This window comes from Takifugu rubripes, unplaced genomic scaffold, assembly GCF_901000725.2.
Source record: "Takifugu rubripes unplaced genomic scaffold, fTakRub1.2, whole genome shotgun sequence".
Classification (NCBI taxonomy): Eukaryota; Metazoa; Chordata; class Actinopteri; order Tetraodontiformes; family Tetraodontidae; genus Takifugu; species Takifugu rubripes.
The window spans coordinates 337,950-365,060 of record NW_021821638.1 but is presented as its reverse complement, the minus strand read 5'-3'; the positions used below and the strand labels follow the sequence as shown (position 1 = coordinate 365,060).

The 27,111-nt window shown below is 41.5% G+C and overlaps 2 protein-coding genes and 1 long non-coding RNA gene across 4 annotated transcripts; all 3 read left to right on the top strand.

The window, feature by feature from the left end:
- The first annotated feature begins 259 nt into the window (after positions 1–259).
- Positions 260–724, top strand: LOC115248521 (uncharacterized). The gene is made up of 3 exons (XR_003887357.1): positions 260–519; positions 603–631; positions 707–724. It is a non-coding gene; the product is annotated as an uncharacterized lncRNA (long non-coding RNA).
- A 2,695-nt stretch (positions 725–3,419) lies between these two features.
- Positions 3,420–7,955, top strand: LOC115248509 (uncharacterized). Its single transcript, XM_029832285.1, has 6 exons — positions 3,420–3,468; positions 3,576–4,262; positions 4,822–4,947; positions 5,034–5,077; positions 5,151–5,249; positions 7,824–7,955. The coding sequence occupies exons 1-6, from the start codon at positions 3,420–3,422 to the stop codon at positions 7,953–7,955; spliced, it is 1,137 nt and encodes a 378-aa protein (XP_029688145.1).
- A 7,448-nt stretch (positions 7,956–15,403) lies between these two features.
- Positions 15,404–23,251, top strand: LOC105419387 (uncharacterized). 2 transcript variants are annotated; one of them, XM_029832296.1, is made up of 5 exons: positions 15,404–15,555; positions 15,687–16,322; positions 22,615–22,731; positions 22,799–22,842; positions 22,924–23,251. In XM_029832296.1, the coding sequence occupies exons 1-5, from the start codon at positions 15,504–15,506 to the stop codon at positions 23,047–23,049; spliced, it is 975 nt and encodes a 324-aa protein (XP_029688156.1). In that variant the 5' UTR covers positions 15,404–15,503; the 3' UTR covers positions 23,050–23,251. The 2 variants fall into 2 exon arrangements, with proteins under 2 accessions (XP_029688156.1, XP_029688157.1); XM_029832297.1 differs by lacking the exons at positions 22,615–22,731; positions 22,799–22,842; positions 22,924–23,251 and adding exons at positions 16,390–16,506; positions 16,574–16,617; positions 16,699–17,283.
- The last annotated feature ends 3,860 nt before the right edge of the window (positions 23,252–27,111 follow it).

The window sequence follows — 27,111 nt, the reverse complement described above, 5'->3', positions numbered from 1 at the left end:
TCGTCATCTGCACCGTGTGAAAGAGTATTTTCTAAGGCTGGGGAGCTGGTGTTTAAGAGGAGAAATCGCCTTGGAGCAAAGACACTCCAAAAACTTTTGTTCCTCAATAAAAATTTATAACTTTTTTTGTCTTTTATTTCATATGATTTAACAGTTAACAAATGTGTGTACATAAGTAAAAAATTGTAACTCAAATTTGCTATATTTTACAGACCAACTCAATTTAGCAAACAAGGAATTCCTTTACCTGCAATCATTTTATAACTACTGCAGGGGTCACTATCAGGTGACCAACACAGTATCAATACAGTGCCGACAGTTTGTGTAGTGTGTCATTACACTCCTTGAGGTATCATCGTCCCATCACTACCAAACAGGTCTTTGTGGGTGAATTACCTTCTATGTTCATGACTCCGGTATTCTGAGTTTCGACTGTTATGACTTGGAAAGAAATGAGCATGGCAAGCCATCTGGCTTTCTCGGTGTGCATGATGAACAGTCACAGCTGCAATTATAAAGGTGTGATTAATTACACTTCTGGGCTTATTTTAGGGAGTAATTTTACATTTCTAACATTCCATTTTATTTTTCAAAATCACAAGTAAGACTCTCACCTCTGTCCAAACCAAAGGTATTTTCTATTAGTCAGAATAAAGTCGTTCATTAAATATTCGAAAGGCACTGAGTTCATTGTTGTCATTTACAGGATCGTCCAGATGCAGATGGTTCTGTTTTGTGGAAGAAGAAGATGAACAGAGAACATACCTGGACTGAATGTGTTTACTTCAGTGTAAAGCAGTAGAATAGAAAAATGACCATTTTCAACAATTTTAGATATCTTGTAGTTTCAGAAAACTCACAAAATAGAAAAAGGCTCTTCTGTGGTTGATTTATAGATATTTGATTCATTGTGTACATTCTACATTGTTCAGGATGATCAGGATCCTTGGTACAATAAAGGAGGAAATAACCAACACACACTTGATTGTCTTGTCCTCCAACAGTCAGTATCTGCCACAGGCTGTATCTCCCAGGGCTTTATTTCCCCAGGTTTTTGATTGGTGCAACAACTGACTGGAGCTAAATGTCACTAAAACCAAAGAGATTGGTGGTGACTTTTCCAACAAGCACTTGCAGCTGTTGCATGTTTCTTATTTAACAAAAAAATATCCTTAAAGTTAAAAAAGACTGTAAATAATCCAGAATGTGCAGCTGTTAATTTAGTGTGGCATATAAATTTTAGAACTTGTCTATCTGAATAAGACACACAGGGTATGATGAGAACTTATGTAGACACCCTAGGTGTTAGCTTACACACACCCACACATGTGACACTGTGCAGTAGAAACAAAACCACAACATCAGTTACTGCTCGACCTGTTTGCTGTCTGTTTTTGCATTTGCAATCATATTTATTTTCTTTCTTTCTTCTTCTTCTTGGAATGAAACATTACATAATTATATACACATCATGTAAAGAAATACCAAGTAATATACCATACCATTCATACGTTACCATACGTACAGCCATGGTTTTAGACTATGATGCAAAACACTTAAAGTTTTGACATGTTTAAAAATAATCCTGTACTTATATATTTTGTCCTGCAGTCAATCTTCTTCTAAAATAAGATTCAAATAAAGTTGCAGCCCTTTATTGTCTAAAATGTCCAAATGTGTTTTTTGTAACACAATCAGAATCTTTTTTTTTTTAATTGTGCTGCAGCTATGACAGCAATACTTGTACATACTTGCATGGTGGGCTTGACTTTTCCCCTTCTGTCTTGGTGGTTTCAAACAGGAAGTCTTTGCTGTGTCTTAACACACAGCAGTCAAACTACATCGCTTCACTGTCTTGACTTTGGCATTCAAATACAAGAACTATTGTAAGGAAAATGACATTGCTGTAATGTTAATGTGATCCCCATTGGAGTAACATCAATACATGTTCTTGTCAATCGTGTTATTTCTGTTTGTATTAAGCACATTTATCCATCGAATTGTCTGTATGCAAACATTTTTAGATTAGATTATATTTTAGATTATAATGACACATTCACTTGAGTACATACATTTTGTTTAATATGTAGGTTAAGTGGACTAATTCATGATTTTATAGGCTTACAAAAACACAATATTCCAGTTCCTCTGATATGCTCCGTGTTGATTCTATCCATGTGCAACAGAGAGTGCTTACATCTTCATCAGTTCCTCCTCCAGCTTCTCTTGCTGTCTTCTCCTCAGGGCCACTGTCTATGGGCCAGGGCCACCTATGCGGTGTTGCTCTGACTTTCCTGTTTTGAATTGTACCTATCTGGGCATTCATTCAGGGTGTCGTGGCATGATCAACTTTTGGCTCATCACTAGTTCCATATACGCAACATTGCTCAGGCAACATTGCTCAGGCAAATCATCCCATGGTCTCCCATGGTGTTTTATACCACTGCTTTCCACATGGCACCCAGTTCTGCGTCTCATTTTCCCCAGACTAACCCTCAGGCTCAGACTAGATCTCACCATGTCTCTCAGACATATCCGCATGGATGCAGGGCCACCACCTTCAACTTAACCATGGTGAAAATGAGCTCCTTCTTTCCTTGGCAAATCTATCCATTCATCAAAACATAGATCACAAAATTGGCCCCTGCCTGTTATCGAGGCTGTTTGAAACCTTGGAGTCATGATTGTTGACCATCTGAGGTTTTGTGATCATGTAGCATCAGTCTCCCTGTCATCCCGTCACTTTGCCATATCCAACCTCAGAAAAACCAGGCCATTAAACCTACAAATGCTGATACAAGTCATGGTGATCTCCCATATTTCCACTAATTCAGATAGTCCAACGAAAGCAGGCCCATGCCACCTCACTGCTGATAGAGGTCTACTGTACCTGCCCACATTAAGATCATGTCATTCATGCTGACCGACAGACTAATACCTGAATCTGCTCCCTCTTACGTGAACAATCTTGTTTGAGCCCATGCTACCCCTTGTTGCTGCATCATTTTCCAAAAGCTGTCTGTCATAATAATTAGTGAGCATTCACTGGATGCATTACTGCAACATGAAAAAAATAAAAAAGAATGATTGCTGGTTGGTTGGTTGGTTGGTTGTTGTTGATTGGTTAGAAATGATGCACATTATAACTCAACTCAAATTGAATTCTATTTATATATGATGCAAAATCCTATTCTTAAGGTAATCCAAACAATTTTCTTGTGGGTTTTTTTAACCTTTAAATCTTCCTTTGATTTTTCCAACATCAATTTTATCAAGCAAATCTGACATTACAAGTGATCGTGTTTCCTGTATCTCACAGCCTCGATTCATCTCCGGCTGCCCAATCAGATACGAGTGCAGCATTTATCAGTTTAAAAAGGACCAGTCTTCTCTTCACTCAGCCCAAAACTTGGAGCAAGATGACATCTGCAAAGTTGATCTTCTGGCTGATATGTTTGGAGAAATTTGGTGAGGATTTCTTTTTTGTTTGTATTTTGTTTATTTATGGCATCATTTGCAAAATTCTAGATTTAAACATTAAACGGTGTTCATTTCTAATTATATTTTGTTTTTAGCTCAGACAGCTACAATGGAATTTTCTCCATCTTTGAATTGGAAGACCAATTATATCTTAGTCAAACCTGGACAGAACCTGACTTTGCCGTGTCTTCACAGAGATTATTTTTCTACCAGGATCTCTTGGTTTAAAGAAACTCTGGGAGAGAAGCCGATTCTGATCTGTATGTACTGGATATCAAGTAAATTCTGTAGCTGTGCTAATGACTTCAAAACCAATCCACGTTTCCAAATACATCCTGGTAACAATGGAACTAATCTGACAATAACAGATTTGAGGTTATCAGACTCAGCGACGTATTACTGTGTAAATCGGTATTTAAATGTATTTGACTTTACAGAAGGTCATAATGTCATTATAGAGGGTTCAGGGTTGACTATAGATCAGTCAGCATCACAGTCTATCCAAGCAGAAGGTTCTGTGACGCTGAATTGTACAGTCCATACTGGGTGGACTTGTGATGGGGATCACACTGTTTACTGGTTCAGAAACTCTGGACCATCTCAACTGGGACTCATGTACAGCCATACAGGCGGGAATAAGCAGTGTGAGAGGAAAACCAACACCTGTTTCTACAGCTTCTCCATGAAGAACCTGAACACTTCTCAGACTGGGACCTACTATTGTGCTGTTGCAGCATGTGGACACATTCTGTTTGGAAATGGAACCAAGCTGGTGTGTGGGGGTGAGTGCTCTAATTTTGTGCAGATTATTTTCTGTATATTGTAGAAATAATTTACATATTATCTCATTTTAAAAATACTAAGCCAGCATCCAGTAATTTATTTAAATGTCCATGAAAAGGTTATCCTAATTAGCTCTGTTCAGTTGGTTTATATCTAGTGTTTTATCGAAACATTTACCAGTTCAAACAGATATGGCCTAAATAACCCCCAATTCTCTGTTTACACAGAGCTTTCAGTATCTAAAATGAGGAGAAATTGTAACATTTAAAGCCTGGTTTGAATTGTACATGGACACCGTGACAGTCCTTTAAAAACATAATATTTGTAGTCAAAGTATCACTTTAACTCATTACTTTTTATGTCAGTATAGGTTCTGTTTCTATATTGTTACTTTATAAAATAATGTGTGACTGGTGATGTCTATTGTCTCCCTGAATTACACAGTAATGACATCATAACTAGCTTAATATAAGAGAGAGGACAAATTTGTTGAAATACTTAAATGATTGTTTGAAACGGCATCGCGGATATCACAATTTCTGATGCATCTCGTTACAGATGAAGGAAACCATCTTGTTTTGGTGTATTTCCTCAGTGCGGCCTGGATATTTACCATCATCGTGGTTGTTTTATTATCCATTTCAGTTTTTATGACAAAAAGGAAAAACAGTCATCACTCTCTGGGTAACTGATGTAATATATTTTGAAGATTCTTAAAGGTAAACTGGGAAAATTACTTTAAAGAAATCTCTTCCTGTGTTTTAAAACAGACTCTCAATCAAGAGTCCAAGCTTCATCCAGAGCAAATGCAGAGGTGGAGACAATTTTATATGTATAAATAATCCTTATTTACACACACTAACTTACCCTTCATCACATATCTCCAGGGCTACCAAGAGGAAAACAACCTCCATTATGCAGCTTTGAGGAACAACCAGCCCAACAGATCAATGCAGAACAGACAGAATGAATGTGTGTACTCTGCTGTGAGGCTGTAGATGTCTTGTTGTCATTGCAGCTTAACACAGGACCTAATTAAGTATTTTGTATTTACTCATACCGGTTTCTACATTTTCAATTGTATCATTTATCAATCTCGATGAAACAAAGTTTTCCTAATAAAGTTGTTTTTTCTGGCCATGTCGACAAATGATAGATTACCTCCATATATTTATATTCATTTTATGAAGACAAAGCTTGTATCGTGCTGTTGCAGTCCTTAATTTGTGAAGTCAAAAGCTCCAACAATCGTTTTCACAAGCATTCATATCCATCGGACTATTAAGTTGACCAAAACACCCACTGGATGAGACAAATGCTCCATTATGTGATCATGACCATGTAAACAGCAGCAGGCTATGTCTTGGATACATAGAAATGCTAAGGCAGGGGTAGTATTATCCAAAGGGTTGGCGTACTCCTGCTGTGGCCACCGTGGTCTCTCCTTCCCGGAACGATTTTTCCCAGGAACGATTTTTGCTTATTTGGGATCCAATTTGCCGGCAGCTTAGAAAACGTTTAGCTATCTTTGTTGACCTCTTTTTTGTAAAACTTGGGGCATAAAGTCTAAAAAAAAGATAACAAAATTGAACACAATACAAATATTAATTGTTGATTTAATTAAAAATTACTACCTGCTCAAGATTCCCAATACAACTGAAACCTTGACATCTGTCTGCTGCTTTTTGAATCTGCAGACCTTGGTTAGCTTCCTAATTGGTGCATCAGCATTCAGCATGATGAAAAGCAGTCACAGCTGCCATTGTTAAGATATAATCAATTAAAATTTTATTTTGCAACAAAAGACCTTCAGCAGTTTTATTAGAATTATGAAAAAACTGGCCAAGGGATTTTTGTCCATCCCTCTATCAGTCTTCGACTTCTTTATCTCTTTTAGGGGACAGGTGGCCGCTTATCCCACTTCTAACTCACAAAGACAAACAACTGTTCATGCCCTCATTCACTTCTAATGTCAATGCACATGGACACGGGGAGAACAGGCAAACTCTGCACAAAAAACCCCCCTGACTGCAGGAACCTTCTTGCTTTGTGGCAGCCATTTTAGCCCCTACATAACCGTGCCACCCCTGTGTCAGTTCACCTCATGTGTGTCTCACCTTGTGTTGTGCCACTTTCATCATGTTGTGATTACTGATCACAAAGTGCCATAATCATAAAGCAAAATCTTTACAAATATTATGGTTATGGCATAATCATAATCTTTGAAAATATTATGATTATGGCACTTTTGAACTACCGTATTTTCACTGTAATAAAAGGCGCAGTCTCAGTTACGGGGGCTATTTCTGTATTTAAAACATACATAAGGTGCACCGTATTGTTAGGCGCATGCTAAAACATACAGTAAAAAATGACAACGGAAGTAAAATGGTGAGTTTCGTCACATTTATTGAACAAAATATTCATTCTTCCGCCACAAAACCATCAAAATTTTCATCTTCTATATCTGAATTAAACAGCTGCACTATTTCAATGTCCAACATCCCAAATTCCTCTTCTTCATCATCTGAATCAGACTCACCAACCGGTTCCGCTTCAGCGTTGATTTTGTGAAAGCTCTTCCAATACATGAAGACGGTATCATAGCCCATGTGTCTACAATCCACCCGCATATGGTGGCATAACCTGCCCGCCGCTGCCTCATAGTCTTTGTGAAGGAGTGTTCGCCTACCGTCATCCAGCGCTCTGTCCGTTTCCGTGGCAGCCGAGAACCACGGTGAACGACGACTTCTCGTGCCCCGTTGTGCGTATCGCCACCGTGCTGGTCCCTTTTTCTCCACTTTGTGGGTCAAAGGGATGTCAAAAGTCAGAGGGGTCTCATCCATGTTGGTGATGTGGCTGGGCGCGGTTATCTTGTCGCGGCAGTAGGTGCGGAAGATGGCCACCCTCTCCTGGTAATCCGCGGGCAGCCGCTGCGCAACAGTTGTCCTTGCGTGTATGGAGAGATGCCGCCTCCTCATAAAGCGAAAACACCAAGACGGACCTCCTTGGAAGTGCTCAATGTCCATTTCTTCAGCTATCGCTTTGGCCTTTTGTCGAATGGGCACAGTAGAGACGCCCCTTCCAGTTGTTTGCTGTTCCACAACCAACTGTTTCACTCGGTTTTCCAGCTCGGGCCACCTTGCTTCGTTCCCACAGGACATTAAAATGTCTTGCAGCTGCTCGATTGCCATTTTCAGCCGCGTATTCGATGGCCTACAAATTGCTGCTTTATGTTGTGTCCATTTGATGAAATCCCTTCCACTTCCTTCCAATAAAGCCTCCATGGTCCTTGATGGACTTGTAATCATCTTTAGTATTTTCACCTTTTTGACATCACTTTTATATCCAATGGCTATCAGCTAAAAATCCTCATATTGAACCTCATTTTGGATCACCCATCTAACGTCCTATGTTTGTTCACCAGGATGAATGGCATTTAGGCCCATAGCAAATTGCAGAAGTAAACTTCAATAATGAAAAATCACCAGGCAGGCAGCAGACAGTGGCCAGGGCTGGGACAGATGTTAAGTTATGCAAATGGAGGTGTGCTGTGCCAGATGCCGGATTGGTCATCCGAAGATCAAGTATCTGCCAATTGGTGGATTGTCCAGGAGGGACTAAATTTAAAGCAGAAGATTGCTGCCACCTGCAAGCTCCTCAACTTCCTCAATAATCCAGTGGGCCTCTGATGTGTTTTGAATCATTGTGATGTGTAAAAGTGCACGGCCACATTTTTTATATTGTTTTCTCCTGTTTTTGAAGTTAGGTAGATTAAGGAATGTATTTTGGTTATTGCCTGTTCGGGAACATTTTGGTTGTTTCTTTTCAATTAGACTGATTCTGATTGTTATTTTGGCTAAAAGTCACTCTGAGGATATTTGTGCTGATAAAACCTTTTGAATTTTGATTTTTGGAATGATCCTTGGTATAAATGATGTTGGATCGCAATACCTCCTGTATGTAGCTGCCGATCCGCGTGTTCGTTGAATGAAGACTTCGAGAAGTAAAGTACCAATTTCAAAATGTATTTAACAATAGAATCAATTCCAGACACAAATATTACAGAGCTCCGGGCCAGTTCATAACCCTAGCAACAACAGAGTCAATTGTCAGGGCATGAAGTCTGACCCCCTAACTATCCCTTGGCCCAGTCCTTTATAGTCACACACATGCAAATTCACAATGTCCATGCAATCCAATCCAGATCCCCCGCTGAGATGTCCCCGTCCTCTTCCTCCAGTCCCACTTGGTGTTGGTAGAGTTCTTCTCTTCCATTGTTTTCCCAGGTGGCCAGATCCCATTCTTCATGCAAATGTGATCATCATCAACCCCCCTGATGTCGCATTTACAATGAGTGTTTGACACCTCCTGCCTGACTGGCTCCTGAGATAACAATAGAACAAACAACAATCCTGCAAATGGAATGTCTCTGTTTTTATTACATTTACCAATGAGTCTACCTTGCCTAACTTCTAAGAGAAGACAGAAACATATGGTGAAACACATAACAAGATAAAAACAATTCTCAACAATCCCCCTTTTGGCCTAGCCTAAGCTAGGCCAATACAAACAATTCATTGACAACTCCTCTTGATGTAATGAAGAATAATAGACGTTTAATCATGATGCCATCGTCTTTAGATGTTCCTCAATCCGTCCAAGCGTTCTCTGTGAATTACCTGCTGGGGTACATTGATTCCAATAATACCAGTGTTAGGGTTAATGTGTTAGGGTGTTAGTATGTTAGGGTTAGGGTTAACATGTAATGTTCGCTCTGCAACTTCAAAGTGGCCTGTCCACCTGTGCCCTGACCACTTTGCTTGATGACTCTCAGAAGAACCCACTCAGCTGTGTGTGGAATTCCTGGATCCTTACTGACTGGTTACAGAGGTTGCCTGTTGGGAGAAAACTGAGAGAGTCGTTTTTAGTTGACCAAAATAAAATCTACATTTCATAAAAGTGCTGGGCTGGCCTATGGATTGTAAATCTCTATTCTTAAAATGAGTTCCATTGTCAGATCTAATTTGTTTGGGAAACCATGTGCCGGATTAATCAAAAATTTAATAACGCTTTTTGCCTCTTCTACTTTTACGGGAACCGCCTCTGGCCAGCCAGTGTATGCATCCACTGCGACGAAGAGGTATCGGAACCTATTGACCCTATCTAACATATCAGTGAAATCTATAATTTTCTTGCCCATTGGGGCAACTGGAAACTTTATTCTCTGCATCATTCGTGGTTTCCCGCAGTGTGTCAGGCCGTGGGCCTCTTCCAGAACGGCATCTAACAGACCGGGCGGGAGAACAGGTCTGCCGTCTGGGCCCGCCAAATTCCTTCAACTTTCACAGCCCCCCTTTTCCTTCCAAACTGTTTTTTCATGTGGAGAAGCTTCTTCTTGATCACAACCTATTCTTTCCCTGTCGTATCTTGGAAGAATTTCCTGAACCGTTTTCTCTGCCATCAACAAACTGAAACTTTGTTTATAACCTGCTGCCTTCCTTGCTGCCTGATCTGCCGCCTCATTACCTTTTCCCTCTAAAGAGTTCTCCTTGCTGTGACCTTTGCACTTTACAACTGCGACCTCCGCTGGCTCCATGAGTGCCTGTGTCAGTTGCCTCATCTCTACTTCATGTTTTATAGGTGAGCCTGATGCTGTGTTAAACCCTGCCATATTTATCCCTTCATGTGTGTGTGTGTTATGTGTGGTGCAGTTAAAATCTTGTCCATCCTGGTCTGTCTAAGTGAGGTCATGGTGAATGCTGCTGAGCTGACCAGTGATACCACGCTATGTGTTGTAAGTACCGTCAGAGCGTGACCCATCACTAAATGTGCTGTTTTTTATAAAAAAAAAAATTGCTACCCCTGCCACATGCCTTACACATGGTGGCTGCCTGTTTTCAATGGGGTCCAGTATTATACTTGCATCCATTAATACGGTACTTTCCTGTCACCCCCTTTTTTCTGAAAGAGAACACCGTTTGCTGTATGTTCTCCTTCAGAAACATCCAAAAAGAAAGTATCTTTATAATCTGGAACTGCCAAATGTGCCGCTGTGGTGAATGCCTGTTTAAGGGCAATGAACGCTTTCTCTCCCTCAGTTGTCCATGTTACCCGGGCTGCCAAATCACGCATTCCCTGTTCATTCACCATTGTACGTAGGGGCGTAGACTTTTCTGAAAATGCAGGAATAAAATGTCTATTATAGCTTGCGAGACCCAGAAATGACAACATTTCCTTTACAGTCTCTCATACCACTCATTCTGTTCAGCAGTAAGGTCAACCTGTGCAGCCACACCTTCAGGCCCAACACACAAACACGGTGATGTAATCATCCAGAAATTTCCCTGTAACTTTTCTCGAAACGCATCCTGATAGACCTCATTATTCCCACGGTCGTAAAATAGGGTGACATGATAGGGATCAACTGGCGGGGCAAAAGGACTTAGCATCGACAACCAGGACCTCCAGCTCTGAAACAATGCCACAACACCGACACCAGGTGAGGTCTCAGGCTCAGTTTCTCCCCAATAAATATCTGCCCACACCCCCTGTTCTGGCGAGGGTGTCGGACTCATCAGCATTTGTCCCTTCACACCTTGGTGTGAAATACAGCAGTTCAGTTTCCGTCCATTAGGAAATTGCACCACAAGACCTTTGTCTCCACACAGAATTGCTGCTCCTGTCCTCACAAGGAGATCTCGTCCCAACAGGTTGATATGGCAATGCGGTGAACACAGTCTGTCCGGCAAAACGAGTCACTAATGGCACAGAAAACGGCAGTCTCTCCGGTCTCCCTGAGAACCCCACAAGCTCGATGGTGTCAGATGAGATCGGCTCCGGTGATAAATTCCATGAGATGGTGGAACACTGCCTGGTACCTCCGGGTAGTTGTGATATGGACAGTCCCTTTGCCAATGACCATACCCTTTGCAGGCATGACACTGATCTCGGCCTAAGTACCCGCCTATCAAGCCGTATCCCTGCCCGCCGTGTCTCCCACACATGCCTCCCCTTGGACTGGCCCAATACGGGTTTATCGGAGCAAAATCTTGTTGCGGACATAACTGATCTGGCTGCACCTGCCGAGGAAACTGCTGAACCATCTGTTTCTCTTCCTTTTGTTTATCATTAAGCTTTTTCAGTGCTTCATCTAACTGTATTTTTAGGAGCTGTTCCTGCGCTGTCATCACCTCCTCTTTCTTTCCCTGTTGTTTAGCTTTAAATCTGTTGATGTGGTGTGAAAGATGTCTCTCCCAGACATCCGCCGTACTGCCTGGAAGGTCAGGATTTCCTTCCATGGCTTCTTTCACTGATTGTGGAAGTCCTAAAATTATGGCCTGACGGAACAAAGTGGTGTGTAGATTATCTGAGCCAGGATGGCACCCTGTGGCACACATCCATTCCTCTTTACACCTCGTAAGGAACCCATGTGCCGACTCACTTTCCTCCCACTTAAATCTTAGATTCTGCATTGCTCCTGGAGATATTGGAAATACCTGTCTCATAGCTTCACCAACCCTGGTTGCACAAGGTCCAAAACGTGCAGCATTAGGTCTGTCTTTAATGCCTGCTGCTACTTCAACTTTATCCAAATCCCAGAGAGAGACTTGTCTCCCTAGAATTCCTCTAAAGTCTCCCATCGCCAGCTGCATGCTCTGTGTTAAACTAAAAAGTCTGGACATCCACTTGCCGCCTCCCTCTGCGGGTGGGGGCATCTTATCCACTAAACAATTGATATCTGTAATAGCAAATGGAACATATACTGGTTCCTGTCCTCCTCTTTTCTGTATCAGAGGGGCCTGGAACTGTGGCATTCCTGAAACGGGCCCCTTACTCCGCGTGTGTATTTGACCCACCTCCTCATTATTTATGGCCCCTGTCAACGGTTCACCTCTGTACTCACACTCACTCTCTTCCCATAATTCTAATTCACAATTTCCCGTACCCTGATCCTTTTCATATAATTCTGTCTGAGGATGAACATGCTCCTGAAGCTCCAATTCTCCAATAAATGTAGCCGGAATTTTGTATGTATCTATCTTATTCTCACTCTCCTCTTTATCACTGCCATAACTCAATCTTGCCTTCTCCTCCCTGCGGTCAGCCCTGGCAAATCCTCCTGAGGGATCAACTCTTTTTACTTGTTTTATTTGATTGCTAGGTGTTTTAAAAATATCTAAAGTAGATTTTTGACTATCCTGTTTTTTAAATATAGTTTGTTGGGAGATTTTAGGGCAACCCACCTGAGCTTCCTCTCTAAATTCATTTTTTCCTAACTTATCTCCAACCTCTTTCTGTCTCTGTTTGATCCTTCTAACCTGTCTCCAAAGTTCACACACTGTCTCATGTAACTCCTGCAGTTCTTCATCTCTGTCCACATCTAACTGACCACTATTAATAGTCAAAACTGGCAATTGATATGGGGGTGGGGAAGAGGTAGTAGGTAATGATGGGTAAAGAGTGGTGGTAAGTGTCAATGTCTGATTTAAATCTTCTAATGGAGGCTTCTCAACATTAGGCACTCGTGTGACCCCCCCAGATCTGCAATAGTGCACCGCTGCACATGCCACAGCCACAACATGTATCCTTCGACGCCTATCTTCTAACTCCTTACCCTGTTTTTGCCATGATTTTCCTGCTATAAACCCTAATTTTGGATTATCCAAATGATCTTGTAATCTAGTGTGAATTTCTGACTCCCACTTACACAATGCTTCAGCTAAGTTAACCTTCACCTCTGGAGAGGGAAGAATCTTCTGCTTTTGAGCTTCCTTCCACAACTTTTTTATTGCATCCAATTCTCTTTCCCTCTCCTCTTCTTTCATGCCGCTCACCACCTGATCAAGAGTCCACTTCCACTGTTCTTCCACAGACCGAGGATAGGGAGAACATTCTCCCTGATCCCTACACGCTTTTCCACAATCCAGTTCCATCTTTAACTATGCTCCCAAGTGAGATTGAATGTGAATGACTCCAACGGTCAACTCAATGCCTCAGTGAAACAAGCTTCTAGATCAAACGTCTTTGATCCGGTTCCACTCTGGGGGTTAATTCCCAAGGACAAAGAGCCTTTTGATTCACGTTCACTCTGGCACTTTTCCACCCCACACAAAAACACAAATCTCGGGCGTCGGGAGTGTCCGTCCCGTCAACTACGCTCCGAGTCCCAACCCAAATCTTTTTGATATACAGTGCACTGCATACAGCAATACAGCACTGTACTAGCTCCGGTTTACTCTAACCGTTACAGCACTGTACTAGTTACGGTTTACTCTAACCGTCTATTCCCTGTTTTTATCAACAGTACTTCCCTGTGTTTTACAACAACAGTACTTCCGGCCTCTAACCGTAATTCCCTGTATTTTTCAACAGTACTTCCGGCCTCTAACCGTAATTCCCTGTATTTTTCAACAGTACTTCCGGACTCTAACCGTAATTCCCTGTATTTTTCAACAGTACTTCCGGACTCTAACCGTAATTCTTAACGGACTCGAACCGTTCTTATTTACGGACTCGAACCGTAATTCCTGCAGTCAATATTTTTATATTTGTATCTGGAATTTATAACTAGGACACTTCAATTGACAGTGACGACAAATTTTTGGAAATAGCCAATCTGCAGAGCTTGATTAAACAGGTGTCTGCTTACCTTTTTATTAGGGATCCCTTGTCGTCAGTTGTCCTCCGAAGTGACCGTTGTTGAATTCCTTGCCTCAGATGACTTCTCTCTTCATCACGTCGGGGTCACCAAATTGTTGGATCGCAATACCTCCTGTATGTAGCTGCCGATCCGCGTGTTCGTTGAATGAAGACTTCGAGAAGTAAAGTACCAATTTCAAAATGTATTTAACAATAGAATCAATTCCAGACACAAATATTACAGAGCTCCGGGCCAGTTCATAACCCTAGCAACAACAGAGTCAATTGTCAGGGCATGAAGTCTGACCCCCTAACTATCCCTTGGCCCAGTCCTTTATAGTCACACACATGCAAATTCACAATGTCCATGCAATCCAATCCAGATCCCCCGCTGAGATGTCCCCGTCCTCTTCCTCCAGTCCCACTTGGTGTTGGTAGAGTTCTTCTCTTCAATTGTTTTCCCAGGTGGCCAGATCCCATTCTTCATGCAAATGTGATCATCATCAACCCCCCTGATGTCGCATTTACAATGAGTGTTTGACACCTCCTGCCTGACTGGCTCCTGAGATAACAATAGAACAAACAACAATCCTGCAAATGGAATGTCTCTGTTTTTATTACATTTACCAATGAGTCTACCTTGCCTAACTTCTAAGAGAAGACAGAAACATATGGTGAAACACATAACAAGATAAAAACAATTCTCAACAATGATCACCCATGTTAACTTTTGATTAACTTTGTGTCATTGGTCACTTAGACCTTGAGGAAGCTGGGGGTTTGTGTTAGGCTCAGAGTTCCTAGACTGGTTGTAACATGGAACAGTAAGGGTCAGTAAAAGGAAATGAGTCCAGGAATGAGTGCTGGAAAGTCAGGCATGAGGCTGTGGAGAGAGTGACGGGAGTGGCAGCATTGTCCTGCTTATGGCAGAACAGATGGTGACAGGACTCAGTTATTGCTTTGCTTGCAGGATTTATTATTTCTTTTTTAGAACAAAGATACTTTCACTGCTGAAGGGTTTTTCAAATATGGCTTTTAGTTTTCTGAATCACAATGCTCTCGTGACTTGACAGTGACTTTAATTACCCAGCTAATCATATCATAACAAACTTGCATTAATATATTCTGATGTACATATGATTTTTACTCTCTTTGCATTGCTCTACTGGACAAGCCTGGGAAATATATGAAGTTGAGAAGTATAAGGATCATTAGACTTATGTTTTGTGAGTTTATGATCTGTGATTTTTGCTAATTATTGCCTGTGAAATGGCTCCTGACCATCCAGTTCTGATACAGATGCATTATGTTTTCCCAAACTGTTACTAAAAATTGACTGTTTAAGTTGCAAGGATCAATGCAAACCCAGATGTTTTCATTCTTGGATTCAAACAGAAAGCCCTCGTATGTTTTTTCATGTACTTTTCCACGAGTGTGTCTAAAAAAATCAACACGTCACAAGGTCTCAGAGAAACTCATACCCTTGTTTCCTTAATAAGACATACAAAGAAACCGGGTCGGCCAATCACAGTCAGTCAGTAAACTCAGGCTTGAGTGGAGGAAAGGACAAAATTAGTTTCATTCAGCACAGCAACACAATGGTATTTACGTTTGTTTTCTATCTGGTATGTGTGATTGCTGGGAAGATGGGTGAGTGATTTATTATTCTTGTATTATCTATCTAATATTAGCACTGGAGCGCTCTCATTTCTATTTTTAATATGGAAAGAAACAAACAACCCTCAAAATAATTCATAACTTTGTTTGTTCTGTTTTTTCAGGTGAGATGACTGTTCTGATGGTTGATAAAGACAAAAACTTTACAGCAGCTATTGGTGACAGTGTAACTTTGGAATGTTTCATCAGATCTGATTTTGTAGCAAAGTATTATTGGTATAAAGAAATAATGGGAGACTTTCCAAGGCTTGTGTCGAGCTTCTATACCTTTGATGAAAGTGCAAAGTTTTATGATGAATTTGTTAACAATTCACGTTTTGCACTGAATGCAAAGAAAGAACAAAATCACTTGATGATTGCCAATTTACAGCACTCTGATACAGGAACGTACTACTGCGCTAGTAGCTTTTCAGAAAAACTTGAATTCAAAGATGGAATTACAATCATCATAAAGGGTTCAGGTTTGAACATCCCAGTCTTTATCCAGAGACCAGAATATTACTTGAATCAGTCAGAAGGTGCTGTTAGGTTCAACTGCACTGCACATGGCAGAGCCATTGACCAAGAACACGGTGTTTACCAGCTGAGAACATCTGGAAAATCTGATCCAGGAGCTCTTTACACATGGAAAAACAACACTTGTTTCTACAGTTTGCCAGCAAACAACCTGGCTGTTGATTGTGCTGTTGTAACATGTGGACACTTTCTAAAGCTACCCCAAAAGCCACCCGGAGCGGAGGGTGAGTCGGTTTCATCTAAGAAATTAAATATAAGACAATGCATCATCTAATCTCTCTGAATCTGCAGATGGTTATCTTAATCTGTATATTCTGAGTGGAGCGTTGGCGTTCACCACCATTCTGGCCAGTTTCATGGCCGTCTTACTGTGCAATATCTACAAGAGCCAAAGCGGCCGCAGTGGAGGTAAAAGTTTTTGTGAACTTAAAGTAAGTAAAACACAATGACACAATTACGGTTTGTTTTGTTTCAGGAAGTACCTTGAGATATTCAGATGATCCTATCACAAATGAAGAGGTACTTGTTATCTATATTAATAAAAACATCCTGATTGCTGTGCATCATATAGGTATTTCCTATTTTCTGTTTCAACAAAAGGGCCACACAAATGAGGATGTTCTCCACTATGCTGCTTTACGGACGAGTATGACCGACAGACCAAAGAGACAGATGGGAGCCATTAACGAAGAATGTGTGTACGGAAGAGTAAAGCATCATCGCTAAACATGTTTCAGCTTTGGGTGAATGATTATGTACATTGGTGTGTTTAAGAGTTTATTACTTTGTTTCATTTTATTTTGTTTTTGTTTGTATCAGTTGCTTATGCAATGTGGAGTTTTATAGCAAATAAGGAAATCCATATGTTGCTCAATTTCTTTTTTGGGGTAATCGGGTTTTAGGTTTGCAGTTTATCAATGAACTGCAAACTGCAAAAACTATCAATAAAAATCTATAGTAACTAAAACAAAGTTACTGTTTAAATATACTTTATTTGAATAAAGCATATAAGAAGATTATTTTTTCTTTTCTTTTGTTTCTTAACTTGATTTTTAGATTTGCCGCAAAGGTTTCAGTGGTCAACAGACACCTCTCAGCTTTGTAACAATTGACGTTACAAAGTGCTGCAAACTTTTCAGTGGAAACTTTGAGTCTAACTAGAACACTAGAAGACCAACATGTGGCCGCCTCATGTTAAGATTAAGATGTACTTTATTTATCCCGCAGGGAAATTGAATTGTATTAGCAACCTATACAAAGTATAGAAACAGAATAAATAAATACAAATAAGATTAGAACGTTATAAGCATATATACAGCATATATTATAAGCATATATATATACAGTATATGTATGTATATATGTGTGTGTGTATATATATATATATATATGTCACACCATGACACATTCCTAGTTTGTGTAATACTGTGTATTACATGAACAATGGCAATAAACCTGCTTCTGATTCTGATTCTATATATGTATATATGTATGTGTGTATATATGGGGCTTTGTATTTTCAAATGCCACAGTATGGTCTTGGGCTTATTTATCTTCTAAACATTACTTAAAGCATAGCTAAAAAATTCAGACCATTAATATCTGATGCTACATTTAAGAGTCCTTAAAACATTGTAAAGAACATATACAAGAATACATTTGTAAATAGCTGTAAAGGTTTGTGTCGCGGTGCCAAAAACAGGATGAGAGCCATATACAGGTTTGTCATTTACTTATTACAATGCAAAATCAGCTGATACAGTAAACTTTGTTGTTTTAGACATCTTGCTCGTGTTTGAGCTGTGCAAAGGTGAGTTGTCAAAACTGAAAAATTAAAGTGAGGTTCCTGATTAGCAGTTAAGGTTCCTGTGGTGTCACATTCACTCTTTTGTGAATTTGGTGCAGTGTGACATAAGAACTATGATACAAAAGCAGAGTAAAAGTCTGCACCATCACAGTTCCCACAGTACCCCCTCAAAAAACTAAAAATCACAGGATAAGAGGAAAAGACATAATACTAGCTCTATTTGTGAATATGATGTTCATTTTAATGTTGCTATTGGTTCAAAACAAGCTCCAAAACAAAAGAGCAACCCCAAAAAACAAATCCCGACATAATTATAAACCATTCTGATGATATATGATTTAGTATGTGTGTCTTTATTTATGCAGTGTCTTTGTGGTTTCTGTCAGGATGTCAAACACAAGAATAGTCAGTTGAGGAATAAAGTGTTATGATTCGGTTTATTTGTTAGTTTTATTCCTGCTTCCCCCCCCCCCACCTATATCCATCATTAACAGAACTGTGCCAAACAAACATAAATATCTCTAAATCTAAATCACATCTCTCATATTTTGAGTGAGAGGAGAGGTAGGTGCAGCGTTTCATCTATAGAATGTGCATGTTGTGCCATTATAAGAGCAAAAACCGACATCGAAATTTTCCAAGATTTCATTTTAATGCCAATATTGGCATATAATATCGGCAGGCTGATAATATTGGACATCTCTAATTTTTATATTGTGAGACACTCACTTGACGAGGCACAGCGGTGTGCCTCACCCACGGTACAAATTTACTAGGGCAAGGGGGAGCCAGGACGCCAGGTCAGTGTGGGGTTGATTTCATCATCACCCCCCAATATCAAGATTGGGTACAAAGCCCCAATGACAGATGGACTCGTGACAAGGGCAGCTGACCTGAGAGAGGGAATCATGAAGTCCTGGGGGAACTCAACTACCTCCCAGCCAAGGCTAATAGACAAAGTACCAGACCAATCTCTACTGGAGGACATGAAGACGGCACTGTCAACCATCCCTACCACTACCATCACTGAGACCAATCAGCTTATGTATGCAGCGGCAACGGTAATCCTACAGATGCTTGGCTACAAGATGAAGAGCATGAATAGCCATGAGGAGCAAATGGTCCCATGGAGGAGAAGGCTAGAGGCAAAAATCATGGCAACACGGAGAGAAGTCAGCCTCCTAACAGAGCTGAGTAGAGGCGTGAATCCAAGGACAGAGCAGCCCAAGAAGTACAACAAACTGTCCATACCTGAGGCACTGGAGACTGCTAAGCAAAGGCTCACAGCCCTGGCCACCCGACTAAAGAGAAGTAGAGGAAAGGAGAATAAACAGGGTGTTCTCCACCAATCCGGCAAAAGTCTACTCTCAATGGCAGGGCAACAAGATGACATCAGACACCCCACCCCACCCACCCCCCCCCCCCCCCCCCCCCCCCCCCCCCACAGGGCTGAGACTGAACAATACTGGAAGAATATCTGGGAGAAAGAGGCAACACACAACACTACTGCCCAATGGCTGCAAGGCTTACAGACTGAGCATAGCCAACTCCAAGAACAAGACCCAGTAGTCATGACCTTAGCAGACATCCAAACAAGAATGTCCAAAATGAAGAGTTGGACAGCACCAGGGCCCGATAAGTTCCACGCCTACTGGGTTAAGAAGCTGACTGCACTCCATGAACACCTGGCAGCACAGATGAACCAGCTGCTAACATCAGGGAACCACCCAGGATCCCGCAGGCAAATGGTACCAATGAGGAGGCAGCTAGGAGGTCAGCCACAGCTAAATACCTACAGACGTTAAGGCAGATCCTGAAAAGTCAGCTGAATGGTAAGCATAAGATCCAGGCCATAAACACCTACACCCTGCCAGTAATCAGATACCCTGCTGGCATAATACCCTGGCCACTGGAAGAGATACAAGCCACTGACAACAAGACAAGGAAGCTCCTCACTATGCACGGAGGGTTTCACCCTAAGTCCAGTGTCCTGAGACTGTACACAAAGCGAAAGGAAGTACTGTCCAGGAGGAAACAACAAGCCTCCGAGAGTACATCAAGAAGATGGCCCCCACTCACCAACTGCTGAGTGAGTGCCTCAGGCAACAAAAGCCCACCAAGGAGGAGGAACCTGAGGGGCTACCATGGAAGGACAAGCTCCTGCATGGAATGTATCACCGACAAATTGGGGAAGTGGCTGATATCGAGAAAACATACCAGTGGCTGGCAAAGGCCGGACTGAAAGACAGCACAGAGGTACTACTCGTGGCTGCACAAGAACAGGCCCTGAGCACCACAGCCATAGACGTCAGGGTCTACCATACCAGACAGGACCCCAGGTGCAGACTGTGTGGAGATGCCCCTAAGACAGTCCAGCATATCACAGCAGTGTGCAAGATGTTAGCAGGCAAGGCATACATGGAGCGGCATAACCAGGTGGCTGGCATAGTGTACAGGAACATCTGCCCTGAGTATGGACTGGCCAATCAGCCTAACATAGTGGTGGTGGATAAACACCAAAAAACAGTGGTGGTGATCGATGAAGCAATCCTAAATGATAGCAACATCAGGAAGAAGCAACAGGAGAAGTTGGAGAAGGACCAAGGGCTGAAGGAGGAGATAGAGAGAATGTGGGGCATGAAGGCAACAGTGGTCCCAGCAGTGATTGGGACACTCGGGACAGTAACACTCAACCTGAATAGATGGCTCCAACAGATACCTGGAACCACATCAGAGATCTCTGTCCAAAAGAGCGCAGTCCTAGGAACAGCTAAGATCCTGCGCAGAACCCTCAGACTCCCAGGCCTCTGGTAGAGGACACGAGTCTGAAGGAAGGAAGGAGCCACCGCCCAGGAGGGCGAGGAAGAGATTTTTTTAATATATATATATCCAAGACACGGAGCCGGATTGGTCCTCGAAGAGAGGGGCCGTTCCAAGGTGGAGAGAAGACGCTTTGCATTTAGAGAGGAGGCACTTTACAGAGCTCTGCCGCTTTTTCTAAACACAGAACTTTGCCTTGTATAAAAGTCGCTTCACAGCAAATTTTACAAATCAGCCGCTTGTGCAACTGTCACATTTTAGTGTTGATGCATGTGTGTGTTGGTAGGGACTATGATGGACCGCTTTCGCGTGGGTGAGGCTACCTGACTGGCGGCACCACTAAATGTTCCTCACTCTGTCGCAGCCAATGAAATAACAACGCAATGGCGGGTTATCATAGCTCTGAATACATCTCGGAGTTGAACCTCTCATAAACAAAACGTGAAGTAATTTAAAATTGTTTTTATTAATGCTACCACATGTGTAGTATATTGAAATATTTATATTTTCACTATATTAAAATAAAATGGTAAATATTGCACAGACAATTTCTATTTTTTCTATTATTATTATTATTATTATTATTATTGATTAAGAAAATAAATCACTCTTTAATTCTTAAGTTGTTTATTTTTCATCTTAGTTTGTGTTAAAAAAAATAAAGATATTTGCAAACATTGGAATGTTTTTATCAGAGCTTTTCTTGTGGAAACCCTGATGCGGCCCAGCCTCTCCCAGACTCTGCCTCCAGCGGCCCCCAGGAAAATTGAGTTTGAGGCCACTGTTCTGGAAAGAAAAGATAGTCCCTTCCACCTTTGGAAAGGACTTTGCAAGCATTGAAGGAGGATGAACTCTTGCATGGTATGTGGCACTAGTAGAAATTAAAGAGTATAAGAGAGTGGAACAACATACCCAGGTAGGTAGTTGGCATAGTGTACAGCAACAGCTTTGAAAACGTTTGTGTTTTTTTACTGAAGATGTGCAAATGGGTCTCTATAATACAGACAACTCAGTGTCAATAAAGAGAATCCATGAATAGCTTGCATGTTAGACTCATCAGAACAGATGTTTACATACTATGGTGCAAATCTCAGAATTGAAGTTTCTATTACGGGCAGTATTGCCTGCTGGAAAGGTAGACTTATTATACCAAAGGCTCAACAGAATTGACTTTGAGGGAAATTATCCTACACCCATCAAAACTAAAATAATAAACCCACTGTTGGCTGTGAGGGGGCGTGACATGCTGAATGATGCTATGTTCAAGGCAACTCGGAAATATGACACAAATTGACAACGTGAGTGTAACATCCGGGACAAGCATCGTGGTCGTTGGCTTAAAATCCACAAGTCCACCAGCCACCCTCACACACGAGCCCATCTAGCGATGAGTCAGTTTTACAGCTTTGTTTTGATTAGATTTAACTTGGGAAAAACACATTCACAGGATGTTTTTGAATGAGGTTACACTAGTTACACTAGTACAGCAAGGATAAACTCTCCCAGTTCCCTAGACATCTTTTTCCCACCAAAGTCCTCTAAGGTGCAGAGATGATGCCAGAATTCATCCACAGTCATTGTCTTAGAGACTTCGTCCAGGATCTCAAGAGGCAACCTCCTCCACTTCATGGCAGAGCCATTGACCAAGAACACGGTGCATACCAGCTGAGAACATCTGGAAAATCTGATCCAGGAGCTCTTTACACATGGAAAAACAACACTTGTTTCTACAGTTTGCCAGCAAACAACCTGGCTGTTGATTGTGCTGTTGTAACATGTGGACACTTTCTAAAGCTACCCCAAAAGCCACCCAGAGCAGAGGGTGAGTCGGTTTCATCTAAGAAATTAAATATGAGACAATGCATCATCTAATCTCTCTGAATCTGCAGATGGTTATCTTAATCTGTATATTCTGAGTGGAGCGTTGGCGTTCACCACCATTCTGGCCAGTTTCATGGCTGTCTTACTGTGCAATATCTACAAGAGCCAAAGCGGCCGCAGTGGAGGTAAAAGTTTTTGTGAACTTAAAGTAAGTAAAACACAATGACACAATTACGGTTTGTTTTGTTTCAGGAAGTACCTTGAGATATTCAGATGATCCTACCACAAATGAAGAGGTACTTGTTATCTATATTAATAAAAACATCCTGATTGCTGTGCATCATATAGGTATTTCCTATTTTCTGTTTCAACAAAAGGGCCACACAAATGAGGATGTTCTCCACTATGCTGCCTTACGGACGAGTATGACCGACAGACCAAAGAGACAGGTGGGAGCCATAAACAAAGAATGTGTGTACAGAAGAGTAAAGCATCATCGCTAAACATGTTTCAGCTTTGGGTGAATGATTATGTACATTGTTGTTTTTAAGAGTTTATTACTTTGTTTCTTAATACTGTTCATATTCTTAATCTGTTCAATGTGTATAAAATACAGTAACTTTTTAAGTGATATGTAATGCTTGATCAACCTATACAAACCTGTCGAGAATGTATTTTTTTCTTAAATAAAGGAGAATATCTTTTTTAAAAAAACATGCCAACATAAAGTGATTTCAACTGCCAAGTTTGCATGAATAATATTTTTGCTGTTTAATGTACTTTGGTATACATCACCTGGGCCTGAGTCTCAGCAGCAAACCCGCAAATGTGAGACTCACAAGATAAGATTTCTGAAGAACCTCAGAGCTCTTATCTAAAACACTCGTGAGTGGAAACACATTGTAAGAGCAATTTTAATTTATCGAAACCTCTGAAATATCACTTTTATTTTGGAGACCATGCTACTCTGACTTTTTTTCAGATGATGGGTTTAGGGTTTATTATCTTCTCAACATTACTTGAAATATAAACGAGATGTTCATACAATTAAGATCTGATTCTGCATTCAGGCCTTTAGCTTAAAATGAATGAATCCTGAACAGTCACCATCTCAACAGACATCATCCCACCTGTGTGTGGTACAAATCTGGTAGTCCCATGAAAATGATGTCAGCCATATCTATTACTTAATCGTACACAAATGCAATTGTTAGTGTCTTTGGAGGAGGGTCCACCGGATAGTCGAACCTCGGATTCAGGAGGAGCAATGTGGTTTTCGTCCTGGGCGTGGAACAGTGGACCAGCTCTACACCCTCAGCAGGGTCTTCGAGGGGTTTGGTCCGAATTGCTGGCAGTAAGTCGAACTTGTTTCCGGTGAGGGTTGGTCTCCGCCAGGGCTGCCCTTTGTCACCGATTCTGTTCACAATTTTTATGGACAGAATTTCTAGGTGCAGTCATGGTGTTGAGGGGATCCGGTTTGGTGACCTCAGGATCGGGTCTCTGCTTTTTGCAGATGATGTGGTCCTGTTGGCGTCATCGGCCCGTGACCTCCAACTATCACTGGATCGGTTCGCCGCCGCATGTGAAGCGGCTGGGATGAAAATCAGCACCTCCAAATCCGAGGCCATGTTTCTCGACCGGAAAAAGGTGGAGTGCCTTCTCCGGGTCAAGGAGGAGATCCTGCCCCAAGTGGAGGAGTTTAAGTACCTCGGGGTCTTGTTCACGAGTGAGGGAAGAATGGAGCGGGAGATCGACAGGCGGATCGGTGCGGCGTCCGCAGTAATGCGGACTCTGCACTGAGCACATCTCCCCGTTCTCCTTGCAAGTAAAATTCAAAACTGTTGTCTTTGCCTCATTTGTGTTTCTCGTGTTTCAGGTTGTTTGAACCTAACACAATCAGTCAGTCCAGACGGGGTTATTGTGCCTGAAGGGAGGTAAAGTGAGAGGGGTCAGAGTCCAGCAGGGAGACAGCAGTGGGGAAGAAGCTGTTTTTGAACCTGCTGGTTTTTGTCCGGAGGCTCCTGTAGCGCCTCCCAGAGGGCATGAGGGTAAACAGTCCATGCGCTGGGTGACAGGAGTCTTTAGTGACCTTCTTGGCCCTCCTGTGACAGCACCTCCTGTATATGTCCTCGATGGAAGGAAGAGAAGCTCCAGCTATTCGCTGGGCGGTCTTCACCACCTTCTGCAATGTCTTCCGGTCTGAGGCAGAGCAGTTCCCATACCAGACCGTAACACAGCTGGTAAGGATGCTCTCGATGGTGCAGCGATAGAAGTTCACCAGGATGTCTGAAGAGAGGTGGTGTTTCTTCAGATTCCTCAGGAAGAAGAGACGCTGGTGAGCCGTCTTCACCAAGTTATGATGTCATTACACAGTAATGACATCATAACTAGCTTAATATAAAGTGAGAGGACAAATTTGTGGAAATACTTAAGTGATTGTCTGAAACGGCATCGCGGATATCACAATTTCTGATGCCTCTCGTTACAGATGAAGGAAACGATCTTGTTTTGGTGTATTTCCTCAGTGCGGCCTGGATATTTACCACCATTGTGGTTGTTATCCATTTCAGTTTTTATGACAAAGAGGAAAAACAGTCATCACTCTCTGGGTAACTGATGCAATATATTTTGAAGATTCCTAAAGGTAAACTGGGAAAATTACTTTAAAAAAATGTCTTCCTGTGTTTTAAAACAGACTCTCAATAACTCAATAACAGACACACAATAACTTACCCTTTATCACATATCTCCAGGGCTACCAAGAGGAAAACAACCTCCATTATGCAGCTTTGAGGAACAACCAGCCCAACAGATCAATGCAGAACAGACAGAATGAATGTGTGTACTCTGCTGTGAGGCTGTAGATGTCTTGTTGTCATTGCAGCTTAACACAGGACCTAATTAAGTATTTTGTATTTACTCATACCGGTTTCTACATTTTCAATTGTATCATTTATCAATCTCGATGAAACAAAGTTTTCCTAATAAAGTTGTTTTTTCTGGCCATGTCAACAAATGATAGATTACCTCCATATATTTATATTCATTTTATGAAGACAAAGCTTGTATCGTGCTGTTGCAGTCCTTAATTTGTGAAGTCAAAAGCTCCAAGAATGGTTTTCACAAGCATTCATATCTATCGGACTATTAAGTTGACCAAAACACCCACTGGATGAGACAAATGCTCCATTATGTGATCATGACCATGTAAACAGCAACAGGCTATGTCTTGGATACATAGAAATGCTAAGGCAGGGGCAGTATTATCCAAAGGGTTGGCGTACTCCTGCTGTGTCCACCGTGGTTTCTCTCCCCGGAACAATTTTTCCCAGGAACAATTTTTGCTTATTTGGGATCCAATTTGCCAGCAGTTTTGAAAATGTTTAGCTCTCTTTGTTGACCTTTTTTTTGTAAAACTTGGGGCATAAAGACTAACAAAACAGATAACAAAATTGAACACAATACAAACATTAATTTTTGATTTAATTAAAAATTACTACCTGCTCAAGATTCCCAATACAACTGAAACCTTGACATCTGTCTGCTGCTTTTTGAATCTGCAGACCTTGGTTAGCTTCCTAATTGGTGCATCAGCATTCAGCATGATGAAAAGCAGTCACAGCTGCCATTGTTAAGATATAATCAATTAAAATTTTATTTTGCAACAAAAGACCTTCAACAGTTGTATTAGAATTGTGAAAAAACTGGCCAAGGGATTTTTGTCCATCCCTCTATCAGTCTTCGACTTCTTTATCCCTTTTAGGGGACAGGTGGCCGCTTATCCCACTTCTAACTCACAAAGACTTGTCAATGCACATGGACACGGGGAGAACAGGCAAACTCTACACAAAAACCCCCCCTGACTGCAGGAACCTTCTTGCTTTGTGGCAGCCATATTAGCCCCTACATAACCGTGCCACCCCTGTGTCAGTTCACCTCATGTGCGTCTCCCCTTGTGTTGTGCCACTTTCATCATGTTGTGATTACTGATCACAAAGTGCCATAATCATAAAGCCTAATCTTTACAAATATTACATTATGGTTATTCCATAATCATAATCTTTGAAAATATTATGATTATGGGACTTTTGAACGACCATATTTTCACTGTAATAAAAGGCGCAGTCTCAGTTGCGGGTGCTATTTCTGTATTTAAAACATACATAAGGTGCACCGTATTATTAGGCGCATGCTAAAACATACAGTAAAAAATGACAACAGAAGTAAAACGGTGAGTTTCTTCACATTTATTGAACAAAATATTCATTCTTCCGCCACAAAACCATCAAAGTTTTCATCTTCTGTATCTGAATTAAACAGCTGCACTATTTCAATGTCCAACATCCCGACATCCTCTTCTTCATCATCTGAATCAGACTCACCGACCGGTTCTGCTTCAGCGTTGATTTTGTGAAAGCTCTTCCAATACATGAAGACGGTATCATAGCCCATGCATCTACAATCCACCCGCATATGGTGGCATAACTTGCCCGCCGCTGCCTCATAGTCTTTGTGAAGGAGTGTTCGCCTTCCTTCATCCAGCACTCTGTCCGTTTCCGTGGCAG